This window comes from Brachyhypopomus gauderio, chromosome 5 (assembly GCF_052324685.1).
Source record: "Brachyhypopomus gauderio isolate BG-103 chromosome 5, BGAUD_0.2, whole genome shotgun sequence".
Lineage (NCBI taxonomy): Eukaryota > Metazoa > Chordata > Actinopteri > Gymnotiformes > Hypopomidae > Brachyhypopomus > Brachyhypopomus gauderio.
In genome coordinates, this window is record NC_135215.1 from 441,626 (window position 1) to 465,136 (window position 23,511).

At 45.7% G+C, this 23,511-nt stretch overlaps 1 protein-coding gene and 1 long non-coding RNA gene across 2 annotated transcripts; both read right to left on the bottom strand.

Moving 5' to 3' along the window:
• Nucleotides 1–8,549: 8,549 nt before the first annotated feature.
• On the bottom strand, nucleotides 8,550–15,175 carry LOC143513738 (eukaryotic translation initiation factor 4 gamma 1-like). The gene is made up of 7 exons (XM_077004474.1): nucleotides 14,945–15,175; nucleotides 14,625–14,691; nucleotides 14,209–14,510; nucleotides 13,156–13,536; nucleotides 12,334–12,471; nucleotides 11,989–12,172; nucleotides 8,550–8,608 (listed from the first exon to the last, which is right to left on the bottom strand). Exons 1-7 carry the CDS (start codon nucleotides 15,158–15,160, stop codon nucleotides 8,550–8,552), a joined length of 1,347 nt encoding a protein of 448 aa, XP_076860589.1. The 5' UTR covers nucleotides 15,161–15,175.
• A 992-nt stretch (nucleotides 15,176–16,167) lies between these two features.
• LOC143513753 (uncharacterized) lies at nucleotides 16,168–18,867 on the bottom strand. The gene is made up of 3 exons (XR_013130640.1): nucleotides 18,487–18,867; nucleotides 16,329–16,420; nucleotides 16,168–16,242 (listed from the first exon to the last, which is right to left on the bottom strand). It is a non-coding gene; the product is annotated as an uncharacterized LOC143513753 (long non-coding RNA).
• Nucleotides 18,868–23,511: the final 4,644 nt, after the last annotated feature.

Genomic DNA, 23,511 nt, shown 5'->3' on the forward strand with positions numbered 1-23,511 from the left:
TCTCCTTATCAGGAGAGGAGGTACAGTAGACTGGATGTAGGGGAATGGAAAAGTCCAGGGAGAGAGATTCTAAGTGAGGTGCAGACACACAGATAAGGGAATGAACAACATGTCAGTGTGTTCTGATTAAGGATTTGCTGGGTGTACGTATGTCTGAAAAACATCTGGCACAGGAACATCTGTCCAGCGCAGTGGAGTTGGGGTGAAGCAGGGGGACCATAACAGCTGGAACAGGTTGAGACTCAGTAGCAGCATGATGTCAGGAGTAGGTTTACCTCATCAAGAGGAGAGACAAGATCATTAGACATGCCTTAGTACAGAGAAGTATAAATTAATGGACTATAGTGTGCAAGGCTCCAGCAAATCTAGCTATGGCAGCACAGCTAAAAGGGTGGAGCTAGAAAATAGCACAGGCATGAGACAAGCAATTAGACAATAGCATTCACCCAATTTTAAATGATAGTTTTCTGTCTTTTTGTCAGACGACTATAGGCTATCTTGCTCTGAAAATGACAATATTTTCTTTATTTAAAATTAGGGGTGGCCATAGATTATTTTTTTAAATCTAGATTAATCTCACTGAAATCTTGAAACTAATCTTAATTAATCTAGATTAAAATGGCTCATTCGGAATATGCGTGCTACCCAAGTAATGATTAAAAGTCAGTTTTTGAGATAAGGGTTCTTTATACAGAGGATCTCCTGTTTTCAAAATGCATCAATGACTGCTTGAGAAAGCTGTTCTACTTTGATACTTGAAGAAAAAAACATGCTCAATAAAATGTAGGCTACTCGTGTTCAATGGTTTATTCAGTTAAACGTGAAAATAGTACGGTATGCCTACATACTTTAAGAGGGCATATTCAGTCAAACATGAATTTGTAAGGTTAACTTAAATTTAATTTGAACTTAACAGGCAGCCAATGTAGGGAGGCCAACACTGGAGAAATATGCTCCCTTTTCTTAGTTCCAGTCAGGAGCCTAGCTGCTGCATTTTGAACAAGCTGAAGGCGTGACAGAGCTGATTGGTTGATACCCAAATACAGAGAATTACAGTAATCAAGCCATGATGTAATAAAAGCATGAACAACTGTTTCCATATCTTTAAAAGTTAAAATAGATTTGAGCTTAGAGATTTTCCTTAGCTGATAAAAACTGGTACTATCTGTTTATCAAATGTAAGTGTGGAATCAAAGAGAACGCTGAGATTCCTTACGTAGCTCTGAGTATTTATTAATAAAGGCTCCAGATGTTTAGCATTTGGTGTAACACTGTCTGGATAAAAAAATAATAATAATAGCCTCTGTTTGGCCATCATTCCATTTTTAAAAATTATTGGACAGCCAAATTCTTATGTCCTGCAGGCAATGTCGATGGGCCGCGTCTTGCAGAGTATCTGCACATTGTTGACCTACAAATTTAATGACTTAAGACCTCCAAGAATAAAAATTAAGACCATTACCATGGCAAAAACATGAATTCTCAAGCTGGGCCCCTCCAAAGCTTTCAGGTAGTCCATGTTAATGTGAGACCTGCTTTGCCTTGCAAATTATTAGCACAATGTCTGATAAACACAGCCTCAAATCATCAAATCATTTGTGCACGATTGCAGTATTTACTTTTGAATGATCATTTTTGAGAACCTTGCCTCAAATATGGCAATATTTCTACAAATATGTCGAAGCAAAAGGTAGGAGAATCTTTAAGGCGACATCACCAAGTTGAGGGTATTCCTGCATCAGCCCTTGGTTTTTTAAGTAAATAAATTGATTTTAAGATGGATAACAAATAGCAAGACATGGCACACATGCACTTGGCAAGAGAACTAGAGTGAATGGCGCTACTGTGTGTATGTGAATGTTTTTATAGAAGAACAATCATGGGTTCAAAATACTACTGTTTTAATTGGTATTTGAATTGAATTTGAAATGAAACTGTGGCTGATTTAGCCGTGTTATACTAGTCCCACCATGCTTCTTTTTTACTGTGTGGTTAGACTGAGACTTGCGCTGTAGAAGTAGAATTGAAAATATTTTTTGTCTTTTTGGACATTAATAGCTTTTTCACTCCCCTTAGATGAAATTTAATGCCACTCTTCAAAAAAGAATGTAATTCAATACATTTAAAGACCTTAAAAATCTTTTATTTAAGCCTTTTAAAGGACCCGCCGAGACCCTGGTCTTGGTAATGATGGGCACCGAATTCCAGGCATCTTCCTGAGGTTGGGTGATGCGGCCTCCAGACGGGTGGGCCCCGTCGCGACCAACACGCCTGACTGGAGTCCTTCTTAGACAGGAGCTGCTCAGGTACCTTGATCTGCTCCCTCTGCTCCTCCAAGTTTGCCTCTTTGTGGATCTCGACGATGGTCTTGGGGCCCTGGTCACCCCTCCGGGGCACCCAGTTATTCTACCGTAGTTGGAAAGAGAGGAGCGCTTTCAAAATGCATTCAACACGGCAGCCACCTTGTCAGGATGGGCAATTAAGAAAAGCAAACCTGCAAAAGGAAAGCAGTCCAACCACCTCTGCATGACTAGCAATGAAACCTCCACACTCAAATACTGAAGCTGGTCAACGGCTGTTCTATAAACTATACTTGTACAGTAAGCATTCGAGTAAAAATTAATGAAAGCAAGGAAACATTTGTAGAGACACTGAAGAAGTCCAACGGATGGGTGTGTAACACTTACCTGTCTGAGGTCCAGGACATCTTGCAGTTTGCAGCGGATCCTCAATGAGGTCTTCCTCGCGTTTATTATTTTGCTTATGTAGCTGCAATAGTGGTCCATTTTGGGCTGATTAGTCAAAAACAAGACTCTCGTTAGCATGCTTGTGGCTACCGCCTGGTAAAAACTACCGCCAAGAGTTAACAGCCAGGTAGGAGGAACATAAGCGCATGATACCTTGGCCTTCTCGATGTCCTTGCCAATGGTGGAGAGTAGGATGCAGAGACACTCTAGTCTTTCCTCGCTGTGGCTCTTCTGGAGCAGCTTGACTATACAGTCATGCAATATAAGCTCCGACAGCATCTCCACCTTAAACAGCTCCCCGATAAACTTGATGTTACCGAGGGAACGGTGGCGGGCCTCGTCCTTCATGGCGTCCAGCTCCTCGATCAGGCGCTGACGCTCCTCATCCTGGCGGGAAATATCGGGGGTTGGCGTTAACACGAGACGAGGCCCGGATATACGGCACATTTAACACAACTAAAACGACTGGACTTCACTCTAACAATACACATCCAATGATGTGCACTTGGAGGGAAGGTGCACTATCAAGATGGTGAGACTGTCGCACCTCTGATGCGGCTTCCAGCTCCTTCTGCTTGCGCTCGTTGCTGTCCTTGTCCTTCGCAAACTCCTTCTGGCAGCAATTGAGCAGCAGCCTTCCAAAATTCACTGTGCCTCCTGACTTATCAGAGGTGGGCACTTTCAGCTGGGTACCATGAAGAGCAAGCAACAAGCACAAGTGAATAAGAGGTTTTTTCATGACTAGCAACATTAACACAGATGAATGTAGCCAGGGTGCAAATTTTGCTTTCTGACCTGTGTGCAAATTTAGGATAAGCTTGAAATATCACTGCTCAACACATACTACTTTAACTGCCATCACAGATAAGACAAAGTTGCCTTTTGTTAATTTATGTACATTGGCATCAGTCAGACAGTCAGTCAGTCAGTCAGACGTACAGACAGACAGACAGACAGACAGATAGATAGAGAGATAGATAGAGAGATAGATAGATAGATAGATAGATAGATAGATAGATAAATAGATAGATAGATCACTTCAGACACTCTCCTAAATTATGCCCTTTCATTATTCTGTGTCCTTGGCCAGTAATTGCACAGCATGGACAGAGGACACAGATCAAAGCAGTTCATTCCTCCCTTTCTGACCAATCAGAAGTCTTGGGAGGGCAGTTGCTGTTTCTGAACACTTGGTGATCTCATGACAGTCAAAGGAGAAAGACACGTACAAACCGGTGAGCAGCACGGCCTGATCTTGCGTCAGAATGGTACATCTGGAGAACAAGGAGACCTTGGCCCGATGACGAAGAGGAAGGGTGATGGTTACCTCACCCCATCACCTCATGTGGGTCACCAATGAGACCTAACATGCTTAATTCATGTCACTGAAGTATGATGTAATAGTAACCTAATAGTAAAACTGAAGTATGATGAGTAATCGTCAACTGTTGGGAAAGATTCAGTCTGCTGAAAAATACGTCCAATATGAGGTGGACTGAAAAGTATCAGCCATAGGCTTAGTGTACAATTTTTTAAATGACAAATACAAAGAATATTTTTAAAATTTTGTATTTATTTTTTAGCATACCATTTTTATTTAGTAAGTAAAGACATTGTGTAACGTCGGGGGTGTGCCATGATCAGGGGGCGGACGCACAGGCGCAAGAGAGCGGGACTCACAGCCACTAGCGGAAGCCATACTGGCTAACCGTGTGGTATTCGCACGAAGCGCTTTGCTCTTACGTGGCATGTTAATAAAGCACCGACAAACAGACTACAGATACTCACGAAAGGACACTTGTATTACACAAAGCACATGAGGATGAATACATACAAAGAACCAAAACATACGATGAGACAATACGGAAACGAAAACCATAAGAATACTACACAACACTCTATACCAGGAAACACAGAACACGTAAGCTACTAGAACTGAACACAATCACACAGGGCGACACATAGCTAGACTGCAACGTAAGGAAATGTAACACAACCACAACTAACCGTGCACAACACCAGGCAAACCAAACATCCAAAGGGAAACGTGAACATAACAAAAGCGAACCTCACACATAGACACAAGAACTAAGTACACACAGCTACTATCACACAGAGGAAGATAACCAAACAGTAGCACAACCAAAACTTAACTTAGACATCAATATACAAACAGTAGAACTCACAAGAACCAGATGGAAACATAAACCACACGCACCACAAGACTCTGATTTCCACACAAACACAGAAGCACACGAAAACCCTAATCCCTACAACAACATACAAACAATAGCATCAGCAAGAACCTGATAGAAACCACGAACCACAGAAGCATATAACTCTGACTCCGACAAACATAACATTGACCCACAAAGAAAACCCAAAACACAAGGACTTTATACAAACCTAAACGAACACTCAAACAAGCAACAGCTGAAACCAATGAAACAAAAACAGGCAGAACTAAACAGAGAAGACCAGAGGAGGAGGAGCCAGGCCAGACAGACAAGAAGGGGGCGGAGCTAGGTGTGACAGAACCCCCCCTTTAAAGCGCCACTCCGGGGCGCTTAAAAACCATACAAGAAAACAAAACAAGTCACGTAGAAACAGGGGCAAAACCAGGACGGACAACACGGAAACCAGGACACCAGCTAGAAAACATGGAGGCAGGCCCAGATGCAGAAGTTGGCGAACACCTAAGACCAGAACAAAACGTAGAAGACACGGAAGAGGCAGGGGACACAGGGGCAGTGAAAGGAAGCGAGACACTGGACACTGTCGGCACATCGCCGAAGAATGAACCGGATCCTGCTGGATGCATGTCGGGAGGCGAGGCTGTGGAAACAGAAACAAAACCGGGCGTGTGCATGGGAGCGGATGAGGAACCAGCCAAACAGTCAGAGGGGGTAGAAGTACGTACAGTAGCAGACCTGGGGGGAGACACCGGATCGGAGGAACAGGAGAACACAGAGGTGAGTATACGAAAAACCACAGATACATGAACGGGAACGAGTTGAACGAACTGACAAGGAACCGGAACCATACAGGGTACAAAAACACACGAACCTGAAACAGACACGGGTACAGAGACGACAGAGGAACAATAGGTGGTCACAGGAACTGGTACGAATACATAACCAGGGACAGGAGTCCAGAACAAAAGTCTCATGTGGGCCATGTGTCCCAGGAGTTCCCACATTGTGGGGGTTATGTCAACCCCTGTGCCACAGTCAGAGTCCCCTTGGGTGGCTCTCTCCGGCAGTCCCTGTGGCTGGGTAGGGGGAATGGGCTGCGCAGGTCCTGGCCCAGGCTTAGTAGTCCAAGGGTCGGGCAAAGACCCCTTGCAGGACACCGGGATGGGCGGCAACGACCACCTCCCTGCAGCGGGAACAGGTGGCGACAACGGCGGCGACCATCTCTGGGCAGCAGGAACAGGCGGCGGCGGCGACCCCCTCCGGGCAGCAGGAACAGGCGGAGGCGACGGCGGCGACCCCCTCCGGGCAGCAGGAACAGGCGCCGGCAACGGCGGCGACCCCCTCCGGGCAGCAGGAACAGGCGCCGGCAACGGCGGCGACCCCCTCCGGGCAGCAGGAACAGGCGGAGGCGGCGGCGGCGACCCCCTCCGGGCAGCAGGAACAGGCGGAGGCGGCGGAGGCGGCGGCGGCGACCCCCTCCGGGCAGCAGGAACAGGCGGAGGCGGCGGCGGCGACCCCCTCCGGGCAGCAGGAACAGGCGCCGGCAACGGCGGCGACCCCCTCCGGGCAGCAGGAACCGGCGTGGACGACCCCTCCAGGGTCGCGGGTGCAGGAACCGGCGTGGACGACCCCTCCAGGGTCGCGGGTGCAGGAACCGGCGTGGACGACCCCTCCAGGGTCGCCGGGACAGCAGCCGGCGTGGACGACCCCTCCTGGGTCGCCGGGACAGCAGCCGGCGTGGACGACCTCTCCTGGGTCGCCGGGACAGCAGCCGGCGTGGTCCGTTGGCGGGCAGCGGGTACAGGCGGAGGCAGCTCTGGCTCCCTACGGGGCAAGGGAACAGGTGCACACCTTTCCCGGGCCTGCGGTATACTCGCCAACCTCTCCTGGGCCTCGCACTCACAGGCAGGACCCTCCGGGGTCTCAGTGACGCTCACAGGCTGCTGCTGGGCCTCGGTGACGCTCACAGGCCGCTGCTGGGCCTCGGTGACGCTCACAGGCCGCTGCTGGGCCTCGGTGACGCTCACAGGCCGCTGCTGGGCCTCGGTGACGCTCACAGGCCGCTGCCGGGCCTCGGGTACGCACTCTGACCGCTCCCGGGCCTCGGGTACGCACTCTGACCGCTCCCGGGCCTCGGGTACGCACTCTGACCGCTCCCGGGCCTCGGGTACGCACTCTGACCGCTCCTGGGCGGCTGGCGTAGGCGCAGGCTGGGCGGCTGGCGTAGGCGCAGGCTGGGCGGCTGGCGTAGGCGCAGGCTGGGCGGCTGGCGTAGGCGCAGGCTGGGCGGCTGGCGTAGGCGCAGGCTGGGCGGCTGGCGTAGGCGCTCTGAGGTACTGTTCAGCCCTACGGGCTGCTACCTCCTCAGGGTCGGACCAGTCATGTGTCCAATGCTCAGAGTTGTGCTTGCCAAAGCGAGCCCTGAGCATGTCAAAAAATCCCTCCAGAGTCCCCATCTCCTGTGGTCTCTGGGTCATAAGAAGATCGGCCCATTGGAGGGCCTTCCCCTCCAGATACTGTAGTAGGTATCTAACCTTAAGAAACTCGGGAGGTTGTGGGCCGAGCAAATAGTCAAAAAACAACCTGCTCTGGAGGACAAAACCTTCCAGAGGGCCCTCCCCATTATACTCATGTGGAGGATTAATCTCAGATGGCAGTTCAAACGGCTCACCCCGTTTTAGGCGCAAAAGCCGATCCCCAGGGACAGGGAAGATCTCCACTCCATACTCTCTCGCTGCGTCCTGATCTGGTGGGTCAATCTGTAACGTCGGGGGTGTGCCATGATCAGGGGGCGGACGCACAGGCGCAAGAGAGCGGGACTCACAGCCACTAGCGGAAGCCATACTGGCTAACCGTGTGGTATTCGCACGAAGCGCTTTGCTCTTACGTGGCATGTTAATAAAGCACCGACAAACAGACTACAGATACTCACGAAAGGACACTTGTATTACACAAAGCACATGAGGATGAATACATACAAAGAACCAAAACATACGATGAGACAATACGGAAACGAAAACCATAAGAATACTACACAACACTCTATACCAGGAAACACAGAACACGTAAGCTACTAGAACTGAACACAATCACACAGGGCGACACATAGCTAGACTGCAACGTAAGGAAATGTAACACAACCACAACTAACCGTGCACAACACCAGGCAAACCAAACATCCAAAGGGAAACGTGAACATAACAAAAGCGAACCTCACACATAGACACAAGAACTAAGTACACACAGCTACTATCACACAGAGGAAGATAACCAAACAGTAGCACAACCAAAACTTAACTTAGACATCAATATACAAACAGTAGAACTCACAAGAACCAGATGGAAACATAAACCACACGCACCACAAGACTCTGATTTCCACACAAACACAGAAGCACACGAAAACCCTAATCCCTACAACAACATACAAACAATAGCATCAGCAAGAACCTGATAGAAACCACGAACCACAGAAGCATATAACTCTGACTCCGACAAACATAACATTGACCCACAAAGAAAACCCAAAACACAAGGACTTTATACAAACCTAAACGAACACTCAAACAAGCAACAGCTGAAACCAATGAAACAAAAACAGGCAGAACTAAACAGAGAAGACCAGAGGAGGAGGAGCCAGGCCAGACAGACAAGAAGGGGGCGGAGCTAGGTGTGACACATTGAAAAGAAGAACACAAACACTTTGACTTGGTGAGAAAGAGCCACACATGATTTATCACAGCACAGAATGTCATGGAAATGTATAATTGTGTTTTGCACATTTTAAATGTAAAAGAGTTCAAATAGCCTTTATGGGCAGTGTTTTTTTTCTGCAGTGTTTGTTAAGGGCCAGTAAAGCATTTTCATATAAATATCAACTATATGCCCACGCTGAGGTGTCCTCTTTTTCACCATCTCTGATCCGGTCACTCTAAGTGAACACTTCAGGAACCAGGAGAACAGATTCACAACACACAAGTATCAGGAAAGAGTTCTAAAGTTTAATGATAATATGTGTAGTTGAATACAGAACAAAATAGATGGGTCTTAAGACAATTTGGTAAGAATAATAAACCATATGTGTGATTGGTGTTCTCCTTATCAGGAGATGAGGTACAGTAGACTGGATGTAGGGGAATGGAAAAGTCCAGGGAGAGAGATTCTAAGTGAGGTGCAGACACACAGATAAGGGAATGAACAACATGTCAGTGTGTTCTGATTAAGGATTTGCTGGGTGTACGTATGTCTGAAAAACATCTGGCACAGGAACATCTGTCCAGCGCAGTGGAGTTGGGGTGAAGCAGGGGGACCATAACAGCTGGAACAGGTTGAGACACAGTAGCAGCATGATGTCAGGAGTAGGTTTACCTCATCAAGAGGAGAGACAAGATCATTAGGCATGCCTTAGTACAGAGAAGTATAAATTAATGGACTATAGTGTGCAAGGCTCCAGCAAATCTAGCTATGGCAGCACAGCTAAAAGGGTGGAGCTAGAAAATAGCACAGGCATGAGACAAGCAATTAGACAATAGCATTCACCCAATTTTAAATGATAGTTTTCTGTCTTTTTGTCAGACGACTATAGGCTATCTTGCTCTGAAAATGACAATATTTTCTTTATTTAAAATTAGGGGTGGCCATAGATTATTTTTTTTTAATCTAGATTAATCTCACTGAAATCTTGAAACTAATCTTAATTAATCTAGATTAAAATGGCTCATTCGGAATATGCGTGCTACCCAAGTAATGATTAAAAGTCCGTTTTTGAGATAAGGGTTCTTTATACAGAGGATCTCCTGTTTTCAAAATGCATCAATAACTGATTGAGAAAGCTGTTCTACTTTGATACTTGAAGAAAAAAAACATGCACAATAAAATGTAGGCTACTCGTGTTCAATGGTTTATTCAGTTAAACATGAAAATAGTACGGTATGCCTACATACTTTAAGAGGGCATATTCAGTCAAACATGAATTTGTAAGGTTAACTTAAATTTAATTTGAACTTAACAGGCAGCCAATGTAGGGAGGCCAACACTGGAGAAATATGCTCCCTTTTCTTAGTTCCAGTCAGGAGCCTAGCTGCTGCATTTTGAACAAGCTGAAGGCGTGACAGAGCTGATTGGTTGATACCCAAATACAGAGAATTACAGTAATCAAGCCATGATGTAATAAAAGCATGAACAACTGTTTCCATATCTTTAAAAGTTAAAATAGATTTGAGCTTAGAGATTTTCCTTAGCTGATAAAAACTGGAACTATCTGTTTATCAAATGTAAGTGTGGAATCAAAGAGAACGCTGAGATTCCTTACGTAGCTCTGAGTATTTATTAATAAAGGCTCCAGATGTTTAGCATTTGGTGTAACACTGTCTGGATAAAAAAATAATAATAATAGCCTCTGTTTGGCCATCATTCCATTTTTTAAAAATTATTGGACAGCCAAATTCTTATGTCCTGCAGGCAATGTCGATGGGCCGCGTCTTGCAGAGTATCTGCACATTGTTGACCTACAAATTTAATGACTTAAGACCTCCAAGAATAAAAATTAAGACCATTACCATGGCAAAAACATGAATTCTCAAGCTGGGCCCCTCCAAAGCTTTCAGGTAGTCCATGTTAATGTGAGACCTGCTTTGCCTTGCAAATTATTAGCACAATGTCTGATAAACACAGCCTCAAATCATCAAATCATTTGTGCACGATTGCAGTATTTACTTTTGAATGGTCATTTTTGAGAACCTTGCCTCAAATATGGCAATATTTCTACAAATATGTCGAAGCAAAAGGTAGGAGAATCTTTAAGGCGACATCACCAAGTTGAGGGTATTCCTGCATCAGCCCTTGGTTTTTTAAGTAAATAAATTGATTTTAAGATGGATAACAAATAGCAAGACATGGCACACATGCACTTGGCAAGAGAACTAGAGTGAATGGCGCTACTGTGTGTATGTGAATGTTTTTATAGAAGAACAATCATGGGTTCAAAATACTACTGTTTTAATTGGTATTTGAATTGAATTTGAAATGAAACTGTGGCTGATTTAGCCGTGTTATACTAGTCCAACCATGCTTCTTTTTTACTGTGTGGTTAGACTGAGACTTGCGCTGTAGAAGTAGAATTGAAAATATTTTTTGTCTTTTTGGACATTAATAGCTTTTTCACTCCCCTTAGATGAAATTTAATGCCACTCTTCAAAAAAGAATGTAATTCAATACATTTAAAGACCTTAAAAATCTTTTATTTAAGCCTTTTAAAGGACCCGCCGAGACCCTGGTCTTGGTAATGATGGGCACCGAATTCCAGGCATCTTCCTGAGGTTGGGTGATGCGGCCTCCGGACGGGTGGGCCCCGTCGTGACCAACACGCCTGACTGGAGTCCTTCTTAGGCAGGAGCTGCTCAGGTACCTTGATCTGCTCCCTCTGCTCCTCCAAGTTTGCCTCTTTGTGGATCTCGACGATGGTCTTGGGGCCCTGGTCACCCCTCCGGGGCACCCAGTTATTCTACCATAGTTGGAAAGAGAGGAGCGCTTTCAAAATGCATTCAACACGGCAGCCACCTTGTCAGGATGGGCAATTAAGAAAAGCAAACCTGCAAAAGGAAAGCAGTCCAACCACCTCTGCATGACTAGCAATGAAACCTCCACACTCAAATACTGAAGCTGGTCAATGGCTGTTCTATAAACTATACTTGTACAGTAAGCATTCGAGTATAAATTAATGAAAGCAAGGAAACATTTGTAGAGACACTGAAGAAGTCCAACGGATGGGTGTGTAACACTTACCTGTCTGAGGTCCAGGACATCTTGCAGTTTGCAGCGGATCCTCAATGAGGTCTTCCTCGCGTTTATTATTTTACTTATGTAGCTGCAATAGTGGTCCATTTTGGGCTGATTAGTCAAAAACAAGACTCTCGTTAGCATGCTTGTGGCTACCGCCTGGTAAAAACTACCGCCAAGAGTTAACAGCCAGGTAGGAGGAACATAAGCGCATGATACCTTGGCCTTCTCGATGTCCTTGCCAATGGTGGAGAGTAGGATGCAGAGACACTCTAGTCTTTCCTCGCTGTGGCTCTTCTGGAGCAGCTTGACTATACAGTCATGCAATATAAGCTCCGACAGCATCTCCACCTTAAACAGCTCCCCGATAAACTTGATGTTACCGAGGGAACGGTGGCGGGCCTCGTCCTTCATGGCGTCCAGCTCCTCGATCAGGCGCTGACGCTCCTCATCCTGGCGGGAAATATCGGGGGGTTGGCGTTAACACGAGACGAGGCCCGGATATACGGCACATTTAACACAACTAAAACGACTGGACTTCACGCTAACAATACACATCCAATGATGTGCACTTGGAGGGAAGGTGCACTATCAAGATGGTGAGACTGTCGCACCTCTGATGCGGCTTCCAGCTCCTTCTGCTTGCGCTCGTTGCTGTCCTTGTCCTTCGCAAACTCCTTCTGGCAGCAATTGAGCAGCAGCCTTCCAAAATTCACTGTGCCTCCTGACTTATCAGAGGTGGGCACTTTCAGCTGGGTACCATGAAGAGCAAGCAACAAGCACAAGTGAATAAGAGGTTTTTTCATGACTAGCAACATTAACACATGTAGCCAGGGTGCAAATTTTGCTTTCTGACCTGTGTGCAAATTTAGGATAAGCTTGAAATATCACTGCTCAACACATACTACTTTAACTGCCATCACAGATAAGAAAAAGTTGCCTTTTGTTAATTTATGTACATTGGCATCAGTCAGACAGTCAGTCAGTCAGTCAGACGTACAGACAGACAGACAGACAGACAGACAGACAGACAGACAGACAGACAGACAGACAGATAGATAGATAGATAGATAGATAGATAGATAGATAGATAGATAGATAGATCGATAGATAGATCTCTTCAGACACACTAAATTATGCCCTTTCATTATTCTGTGTCCTTGGCCAGTAATTGCACAGCATGGACAGAGGACACAGATCAAAGCAGTTCATTCCTCCCTTTCTGACCAATCAGAAGTCTTGGGAGGGCAGTTGCTGTTTCTGAACACTTGGTGAAATGCATGCATTACAGTGTCCAGCTTTAACAATAAACAAAACATGAACAACCTCCTGAACTCCTCAGTCCCATTGGTGCAGTTTAGCTGCAGAAACACATGGGACAAGATAGAGGTCACATGTTGAACTGGCCATTCGCGCGTGGGCATGTGCACACTCACCATCATCAGGCAGCGACACAATTTAGCATAAGTCACGGAGAACTTGGGCTCAGAGATGGCCTTCTCGTATACAAGATCGACGACTCCCTTGAGCCGCTCCTCCGTGTCCATGCTCAGCTCCGTCAGCTGCTTCATCAGTGGCTGGAACATCTGTGGCGTGAGCTTGTTCAGGATGCTGCGCACACGTCGCAGCAGGTCCAGGGTCTTGGCCACCTCCAGGTTCTCCTCGTCAGCTTCAGCCTTGTGGGCGCGCACCTTCTTCATTGAGGGCCTCCACGCCTTCTCCGCCTTGTTCAGCTGGATGTCGTTGCTGAATGAGACACTGGTGATGATCTTGCGTGGACTTTTGCGCTGGCACTGTGAGGACCTCGAAACTGGAGGCTGGAGGGGGGGTGGGGGGTTAATCTTAATTAAGACAATCAGCTCAACTAAGTCCCCTATAATTCACACTAAGGGTGTAACCAACAGCTCCAAGTGAAACTAGCATAAACCAACAACACCAGCATGGCTAGTAAACAATCTAGACTCTAGAGCAAATCCCATGATGCTCTACAATGTAGAATGTCCATTTACATGTGCCTTTAAAGCAGGAGTGTCCAAAGTGTGGCACTCATCTCAAAAGACGAGATATGATATTGGGTTCACGATAACGAGACGAGACTTTTAAATATTTTTAAGAAAACTTCAAAGATGACAAATATATCTGGAAAAATAGTTTTGGCAAAGTCAAAAAATGCTAATTCAACAGGTTTCTCTCCTGTATGACAGAGTCTCTTAAGACTCATTAATGCAAACAGAGACTGTCCCAAAAACAATTTTTTCAAAAACAATAGAGTTGTATACATCCCCACTATATCTGCCTTAAATATTAGTAAGGATTGCGCTCTTTGTCTGAATTTCCTCCAACTCTGACATGACATTACCCCTTGTACATGTTCAACTATGGAAACTGGTCGAATAGCAATGGCAGCGACTGCAATTTTGGCTTTGGATAGACATTTGCCAAATGTAGATGTTTTCAGCTTTCGGCCCATCAGCAGAAGTAGCACATACCTCTGGCTCCAAAGGGGCCTCAACAGGCTCCTTCTCTGCTTGGGGCACTGCTTCCGATACCAATGGCGCATCCATACTCTCACCCATCTTGGGCTCAAGAGCAGGGATGTCTGCTGGAGGAAGGTCCGTCAGAGGAGGTGGCGGGGAGGCAGACGCTCCGAAATCGGAGTCTTGTCCAACAGGCACTGTGCTCAGTGGTGAGGCCAGTTGGAGACCCTGGGACAGGTTAGGCTCCGTTGTCAGTTTTGAAGGAACCACCAGCTCGGGCACCTTAGATGGAGGCGGGGGGGTTGAGGCAGCTGCTGGCATAGACACAGGTTTCCCATGATCATCTGAACAAGGTGCAATTTCAATTCGGTTTCCAAGTTAATAAAATACAAAAACATGATATAATAACATTAAGAAAACACACTTACCGGGTGGAATCACTACAGTAGCTGTAGGTGGCGTGCTTTCATCATCGGTCTGCACTGCGACCACAGTCTGAGGAAAAGAGTGGGGAACATTGTCAAATTTGGAGCAATTACAAACATTTTAACGTAATGCAAGCATATACATAGGCCTTTCGTATTGAGCTCAGCTGAATGGGTGTGGGCGTAGATGCGTTTCTTGCCCCGGACATAATCTCTTCCGTGACATCACATCCACCCTGTTTGGGGTCTGGTATTCTAATCTGTGGGACATGGTTTTTGGGAGTGAGACCAGGTTCAAGCAGGCAACCTTTCCAGCTCCTCACCTGCTGGCACTCTCTCCTGCGCTGTTGGGGCAGGGCATACTGAGGGGGTGGGGCCTGCTGCTGCAGGGCAGAGCTCAATATGATGGGCCCTGAAGACTGGTACTGGTCCTGCGTAGGGTAATACGGCACACCTGGAGGAAACAAGGCACAATCAGATAACACCTTAGGCTCCACCCCAATGTGGAGAGGGAAAGGAAGTCGTTTTTTCTCCTTCATTTACACTGGCCATTTAACATTTAACAAAATCTATGTTGAGTTAAGAGCCTCTCCTCACCGTACGCAGAGCTCCAGTCAGCATAGGTGCCGTAGTAGAAACCCATGGGCTCATTGGCTACAGGGAACTGCTGGGGCGGGGCATACTGAGGGGGTGGGGCCTGCTGCTGCAGGGCAGAGCTCAGTATGATGGGTGTAGTTGGCCCTGAAGAAAGGTACTGGGCCTGCGTAGGGTAATAATACGGCTCACCTGGAGAAAACAAGGCACAATCAGATAAAACCTTAGGCTCCACCCCATTTTTTTTCTCCTTCATTTACACTGGCCATTTAACATTTAACAAAATCTATGTTGAGTTAAGAGCCTCTCCTCACCGTACGCAGAGCTCCAGTCAGCATAGGTGCCATAGTAGAAACCCGTGGGCTCATTGGCTACAGGGAACTGCTGGGGCAGAGCATACTGAGGGGGTGGGGCCTGCTGTTGCAGGGCAGAGCTCAGTATGATGGGTGTAGTTGGCCCTGAAGAAAGGTACTGGGCCTGCGTAGGGTAATAATACGGCTCACCTGGAGGAGACAAGGCACAATCAGATAACACCTTAGGCTCCACCCCAATGTGGAGAGGGAAAAGAAGTCTTTTTTTCTCCTTCATTTACACTGGCCATTTAACATTTAACAAAATCTATGTTGAGTTAAGAGCCTCTCCTCACCGTACGCAGAGCTCCAGTCAAGATAGGTGCCATAGTAGAAACCCGTGGGCTCATTGGCTACAGGGAACTGCTGGGGCAGGGCATACTGAGGGGGTGGGGCCTGCTGCTGCAGGGCAGAGCTCAATATGATGGGTGTAGTTGGCCCTGAAGAAAGGTACTGGGCCTGCGTAGGGTAATAATACGGCTCACCTGGAGAAAACAAGGCACAATCAGATAACACCTTAGGCTCCACCCCATTTTTTTTCTCCTTCATTTACACTGGCCATTTAACATTTAACAAAATCTATGTTGAGTTAAGAGCCTCTCCTCACCGTATGCAGAGCTCCAGTCAGGATAGACCACAGGGAACTGCTGGGCCAAGGACACGTACTGAGGGTAGTACTACGACACACACACACTAATCATTTCAGCTTGGAAAGGTAACAAGGTGTTTTTAAATTCACGTTGAACACTATCATTAGCATTACCTGTCCAGCTGGAAGGAAGTAGGCAGCGTCCTCGGAGATGGGGAACTGCAGCTGCTGTTGAGAGTTCATCATCTGCGAGTTCTGGTTTATTACTGAAATGTTTTAAAGTCAGAGGTTTTGCACTTAAATCAATTAACAGTGACCACGCTAAAATATGAATGACAGCACATTAATATGAACATATGGCACTAAACCACAAAATTGAAGAAATATACTCTCCATGTTACACTACAGAGAATTTGTTGAGTTAAAATAATGAGCCATCTTTTGCGCCCGAGCAGTCTCAAAACCCTGTAGACAGCTCCTCGTGAAAACATTGGTGTCCCGCATCACAGAAGCGCACATACACACAACTGTGCTGTGTGCACGCTTTTGACTGCAGATGTCACACTGGCTTTGATTTTATCGTCATGGATTACCTCGTCTAATATTACAAACATGCAGTCTCTGACAGTTTCAGAATCAGTGAAGGGTCATTTTTTCTTTGCTAAATTTCATGACACTCGCAGTGAGGCGGCTGTGGCCTCTCTTGTGCTGTAAATGTCTTTAGTAATGTGGAACAGCTCCTGTTATAAGAAGCTAGCAGGCTCTGCACCTTAGTTGCCCTCTCCTCTGTCCCTTCAGGCAATGCTGTCCCAAAAGCTTGGTGTTTCTCAACATGGTGCCTCCAATTGTTATATTCTTTTAACACTGACAGGCTTTCATTGTAAATCAAGCATACCGGCTTAGAGTTCAATCTTTGAGGTAAACTAGACTTGCATTTCCTGAAGGAAATACTATAGGGCTTGAAAAGGTGTGCCCCCTCTGCTCCATCTGCCCCTCTGCTCCATCACCCCCTCTGCTCCATCTGCCCCTCTGCTCTATCTGCCCCATTTGCCCCTCTCCCTCATCTGCCCCTCTGTTCCATTTGCCCCATTTGACCCTCTGCTCCATCGGCCCCCTCTACTCCATCTGCCCCATCAGCCCCTCTGCTCCATCTGCCCCATTTGCCCCTCTCCCTCATCTGCCCCTCTGCTCTATCTGCCCCATCTGCCCCTCTGCTCTGTCTGCCCCATTTGCCCCTCTCCCTCATCTGCCCCTCTGCTCTATCTGCCCCATTTGCCCATCTACCTCATCTGCCCCTCTGCTCCATCTGCCCCTCTGCTCCATCTGCCCCTCTTCTCCATCTGCCCCATCTGCCCCTCTGTTCCATCTGCCCCTCTGCTCTAGCTGCCCGTCTGCTCCATCTGGCCCATCTGCCCCTCTGCTCCATCTGCCCCATCTGCATGTATGTATGTGTGTGTGTCTGTGTGGCGTATATGTGTGTGACTGTGTGTAGTGGGTATGAGAGATGCATGTGTGTGCGCGTGCGTGTGTAGGGGAGGGGGAGAGACATTCAAAAATAACTGACACTCTGTCTCTGCCACTCTGAGTGGAGAAGCCTTGTTTTATGTGATTTGCACCCTCCGATCAAACGGTCGTAGTTCGGGACCCATTTAACCTATCGCTTCACCGAAGAGATTGTGTGAGAGAGGACCCCTTGCTGATGATTTTGATATATATTGGTGTGGTTTGACCCAAAAATGACTGATTTATGACAAGTTAAAAACACACAAAAATCTCAACAAAGCTGATTCTGATTCTGATATATTTATATGGGGGCCAATGGGGCAGTTTTCTGTGTCTAGTGCCAAACAAATGCTCATAACTCTAAAACTAATTCATCAAATGATTAGATATCTCGGCGTGCCAGAAAGGACAAGTTTCTCTCCCATTTAAAATTTAAATGGAGCGTCTAGGTCAAGGTGTAAGGATTTTACAGCAGTTTATCCAAGAACGTTTTGATCATTTTTTATGCCAGCTCACACTCTAACTGGCAGTGATGATTTGAAATTCTGAACATTCCACCATTCATTTTAATAGGGCCATTTTTCATTTTAAACTCAATTCTATTAAAATCTATAACTCTAATCGACTCCAAAAACGGATAGCACACCACACAGAGCCGAGACCTTCGAAACGCAGTTCGAACGGAGTCTGTACGTTAAGCGGTTCGGGCCGCATTCATTGCAGAAATTTGGAGAAAAGGAATAACAATATAGGGCTTTTCAAGCCCTATAATTAAAGTCAAAGGAACGTCAGAAATCCTTAGCGCTAAAAGTCCAAAAGACATACATACCTCTGCAGCAATCTGCGTAGCTGAAGTCTATATGCTGTGGTAAATAAATCTTGTAACTATGTCCAAGACCGCGTACTGCTCTCCTCTGTCTGTATACCGCAAATGACTCTCAGCACGAGTTTATATACAGTTGCCGCTTTGTGACATCATGCTAATAAAACAAGGGGTGCTATGGTAACGGATATAAAACAAGGGGGCTGTTTTATCAACCAATCATATTTCGAATTAGAATGGTGGGGGCTTGTCCAATGGACTCAGGGTATTCTCACTGGCAGTGTTGTCAACTTAGCGACTTTGTCGCTATATTTAGCAATTTTTCAGACCCTCTAGAGACTTTTTGTAGTAAAAAGCGACTAGCGACAAATCTAGCGACTTTTGGAGACTCTGAACACACACGCTCTTCAGTTGCTGTCCTCTGGGGCGGGTGCTGCCGTGAGCCCCGCCCCACAACACTCAGTGCAGTCTCCACGTCCACACTGCAAATGAACTGCGCATGCCCAAAGCTGCCGCTGACGCCCCGCCCCGTATTTACAGAGCGGGATGTAAATATAAATGCTTTAGTCTTCAGTGAGACACGAAAAGAAATCACTGCATTTAACTCACCCAGTCTCAGCCATTCTTCACCTCATTCAATCCTGCTAACTGCTACTCTTATACTAACATTTAACAACACAGCAAAAAATCGTTGTAATTTACGTAAAAATTATTTATACAAAACATTAAAGCCATGTTCTTTTGAGAAGTGACTGCCTATTTCAAAGGCAACAGATGTTGTTCATTTGTAGTTCTAACATATTTAGGGTGTTTTTTTACTCATTTTCTCTCCCAACGTTATTCCTTTACAACTTCAAAAACATGTATTATGCAAATTAAGTGGTGACGTCATTTAGCGACTTCTAGCGACTTTAAGGACAACCAATAGCTACTTTCCTTACTGAGGAGTTGGCAACACTGCTCGCTGGTCCTCGTGCGTCGTGGTTGGTGTCTCGTGAGCTTTTAGCTCGTGTGCTAGCTAGTTAGCAGCTGCTAGCCAGCACTAGCGTGAGGTTTTACAAGCGGAAAGCATGGAATCGCAGGATAACAACCATTTTCAAGACGGCCATTCAACGAAAAAGTGGATATTATGAGAAAAGGCTGACCAACACCTCATCTTCAGATTGTAACACAAGGCGGTAAAGGGTACGTTAATGACAACAGTGTTGTGGACGCATTTTTAATACTATGCTCATGTTTTCATTTGGCTGTGTCTAGTGGAGGCCATGGCCAGTAAGTACGCTTCACCAAGATGTGTGTGTGTGTGTGTGTGTGTGTGTGTGTGTGTGTGAAAATAAGTTTAAACTGAATGCATTGTGAGATAGATAACCAGTGTAACGTAGCAGACATACTAAAGTGAGCAGACCAGTTTGTTTTGGTTTGCCAAACAAAGTTTTGAGTTTCAGGAGAAAGAGAGTTATCAAGATATAATAACTTAATATAATCAAGATTGGACATGATTAAGCATGAACCAGAGCGTCAGTGTGGTGGTGGCTGGCTATGAGCCCAAGTCTAGCAATATAGCAGGGGTAGAAGAAGATCGTGGCACCATGAAGTCTGGAAATTATGAACTTAGGACCAGTGACTAGAACCACAGTTTTGTAAGGATAGTCAGGTAATTAATGCTCATCTACATTTTAAGATCTCGAATATAGGAGAGCATAGCAAGGGGTGCTAGGGTAGTGGTCATCAGCATAACAGTGGATGTGAAGACCATATTCATGACTAATTTGACCAAGGTGTAACATATAGATAATTACATGGAAATGGCCAAGAACTGATCCCTGGGGTGCTCCTTGATTAACATTAACATTGTGAGATTTATGAACAGGAAGTGAACATGACATGTGCAGTGTTTCTAATGACTAAGAATAAACAAAACTCTTGAGGAAAAGGAGGAATTTAATGAATAAGGTGCACAAAAAAACCCGTGACATGATCCGAATTAAGGAAACAATAACCAGCAGTACTGGTACAAAGACAAGCTATATATAGATGAACATATGGCCCTCAGGTGCTGGGGATTATAATGGTCCCCACCCACCTGAGGCACAAACACAATGCAACAGCAACAGAACAACATAAACTACTGCCGCTGTGGACGGAGGCAGCAGGCAGGGGGCCCCCGTATCATGACAGTACAATCAGTGTCAGCATGGATTAATGTCTCTAAGTAAAACCATTGCTAGACATATAGGACTGGTCAAAGTGAGGGGTCCACTGAATTCTGACAAGAAATCTGAAGAAGTTTCCAACTGAAGATTTCTTACTGTTCCCCAAAACAATCAGCCTCAGCGCCACTAAAAAATGTAGAGTTGTACAGCTTAACTTCTGAGTGTGTGTATGTGGGTGTTAGTGTTTGGTTGTGTTTATGTAGAAGTGACATTTAGTATGTGGTGTGTATGTGTGTGTTGTAGTGCATGGGGGGAGTTGTTCTCCTCTCTGCAGGTTATCTAGCTGCAACACAGGAAGGCTGTGAGTTACTGACTTACTGTTTTTTCATACATGCATACACACAATCTCTCTCTGTCTTTCTCTCTCTCTCTCTCTCTCTCTCTCTCACTCACTCACACACACAAAGACACAATGTTTCACTCAATTTTCTCTCAGTCTTAGTAGTTCAAAGTATCTTTATTAGTATGAAATGAATACAAGTGTCAAAGCACCATAAAAATGTTAAGAGCATGAGAGATAACTAAAGTAAAGGATAACTAAAGTAACGGATTTGGCAAATATGCAAAAGTATATGTATACATATGCTTTATATATGTGCTTATAAATACACACTTTAAAATAGTGTGTGTCTCTTTCACATACACACAAATAATTGCTATTACCCTTTTTCTATCTCTGAAACACCCATATTATCAGTGTATTTATCAGAACACATACACATTAATCACTTACACACACTCCCTTCTTTCTCACTCTCTATTTATACACACACATGCACACACACATCGCAGCATCCCTCTCTAATAAACACACACACACACAGCATATGTGTTTGGGGTGATTAGACTGGTGCAGCTTCATTTCTGAGAGTGTGTATTCTGAAATGTGAAAGACCTTATGTGTGAGATGCATTTGTTATGTGCAGCTGTAGGTGTGTTTTATCTCCTTCTGTCTGCAGGCCGTCTGACTGCAATATTTCAGAGGATGGCTGCGCTGCTCTGTCTTCAGCTCTGAAGTCAAACCCTTCATCACACTTGAGAGAGCTGAATCTGACCCACAATAAACTATTCAACTCAGGAGTGAAGCAGCTCTCTGCTTTACTGAAGGATCTACACTGTAAACTGGAGAAACTAGAGTGAGTTACTGACACACACAAACATACACACACAGACTGTGGGTAGACGAGCGTAGGAGGCAGACACAATTACTGAGAGAAGTTGGGTTTATTAGCAACTGTGGGAGAAACCCAAACTGGGTTTAGACACACAAGGTGGTCAGGGCATGAAGAAACAGAGGGACTGAACAGGTGCAGGGACTGAACGGAATCAAAATACTAACACACAGGGAAAACCGAGTAACTGCCTTAACAAGACTAGAGTGGGGCACAAGTAATGAAGCACAATCAGGGATACAATACACCAGGAATACAGACTGGGATTAGTAACAACAACAAATACAGACCAGGAATAGTAACAACAACAAATACAGACCGGGAATAGTAACAAAAACGAGTACACACTAGGAATAGTAACAAGTTATTTCAGGGCTAGAACCATGGGGTAAGAAGAGTTACAAACAGGGATATAAGTACAATGAGGAACTAAACAAGATACAGGTTGTAAAAGTTTTGTTTCTCAGTAGAAAGCCCTTTTCTTGTGTTCAGCAAATGAGCGGAGGGTCATGGAGGAACACCACTATAAATCCTTAATAGATAGTAACACGCTGCAGAGAAGTGTGTGGCTGAGAGCTCTCGGAACAAATGAGGAACAAACTACTCTTAAAGAAGAGAGGTTTATTCACACAGGCCAGCTGTACCCAAATGTTCAAAAATGAGAGGGCGCTCCCCTCATTCATACATACACAGACCAGCCCTGTGCATGCAAGCAACAGGGTGGGCTCAAGAAGGCTAGTCTAACAAAGGTGATATATTCTACCATATATGGAAGCAAATGCATTGTTCTTGATAAGCCTGTGTGGAGGGGAAACATGATTCATACGTGTGCATCAAGCGCAGCACCTTGAGGAGAAATGCTGAGCCAGTTCTTGGTACACACACTCAGAACGCACAGGAGGAGGGAAAAGGTGTGAAAGGGGGGGGGGGGGGGTGAAGCGAGGGGAGAGAGGTGTGAAAAGGGTGTCAGGGGTCACAGATGGCGCATTTCCACTAGGGCCTGCTTGAAGCGGTACGGTTCGATACGGATCGATTCGCAACGGAACGGTACGGTCGCGTTGCGTTTCCATTACAATGGTGGACCACCACAATGTGGGTGGAGTCGCTGTTGGCGCGCGGGTTATAGTGTCGTGACATCATTTGTAGTTTGCCTCTTTGTGGATCTCGACGATGGTCTTGGGGCCCTGGTCACCCCTCCGGGGCACCCAGTTATTCTACCGTAGTTGGAAAGAGAGGAGCGCTTTCAAAATGCATTCAACACGGCAGCCACCTTGTCAGGATGGGCAATTAAGAAAAGCAAACCTGCAAAAGGAAAGCAGTCCAACCACCTCTGCATGACTAGCAATGAAACCTCCACACTCAAATACTGAAGCTGGTCAACGGCTGTTCTATAAACTATACTTGTACAGTAAGCATTCGAGTATAAATTAATGAAAGCAAGGAAACATTTGTAGAGACACTGAAGAAGTCCAACGGATGGGTGTGTAACACTTACTTGTCTGAGGTCCAGGACATCTTGCAGTTTGCAGCGGATCCTCAATGAGGTCTTCCTCGCGTTTATTATTTTGCTTATGTAGCTGCAATAGTGGTCCATTTTGGGCTGATTAGTCAAAAACAAGACTCTCGTTAGCATGCTTGTGGCTACC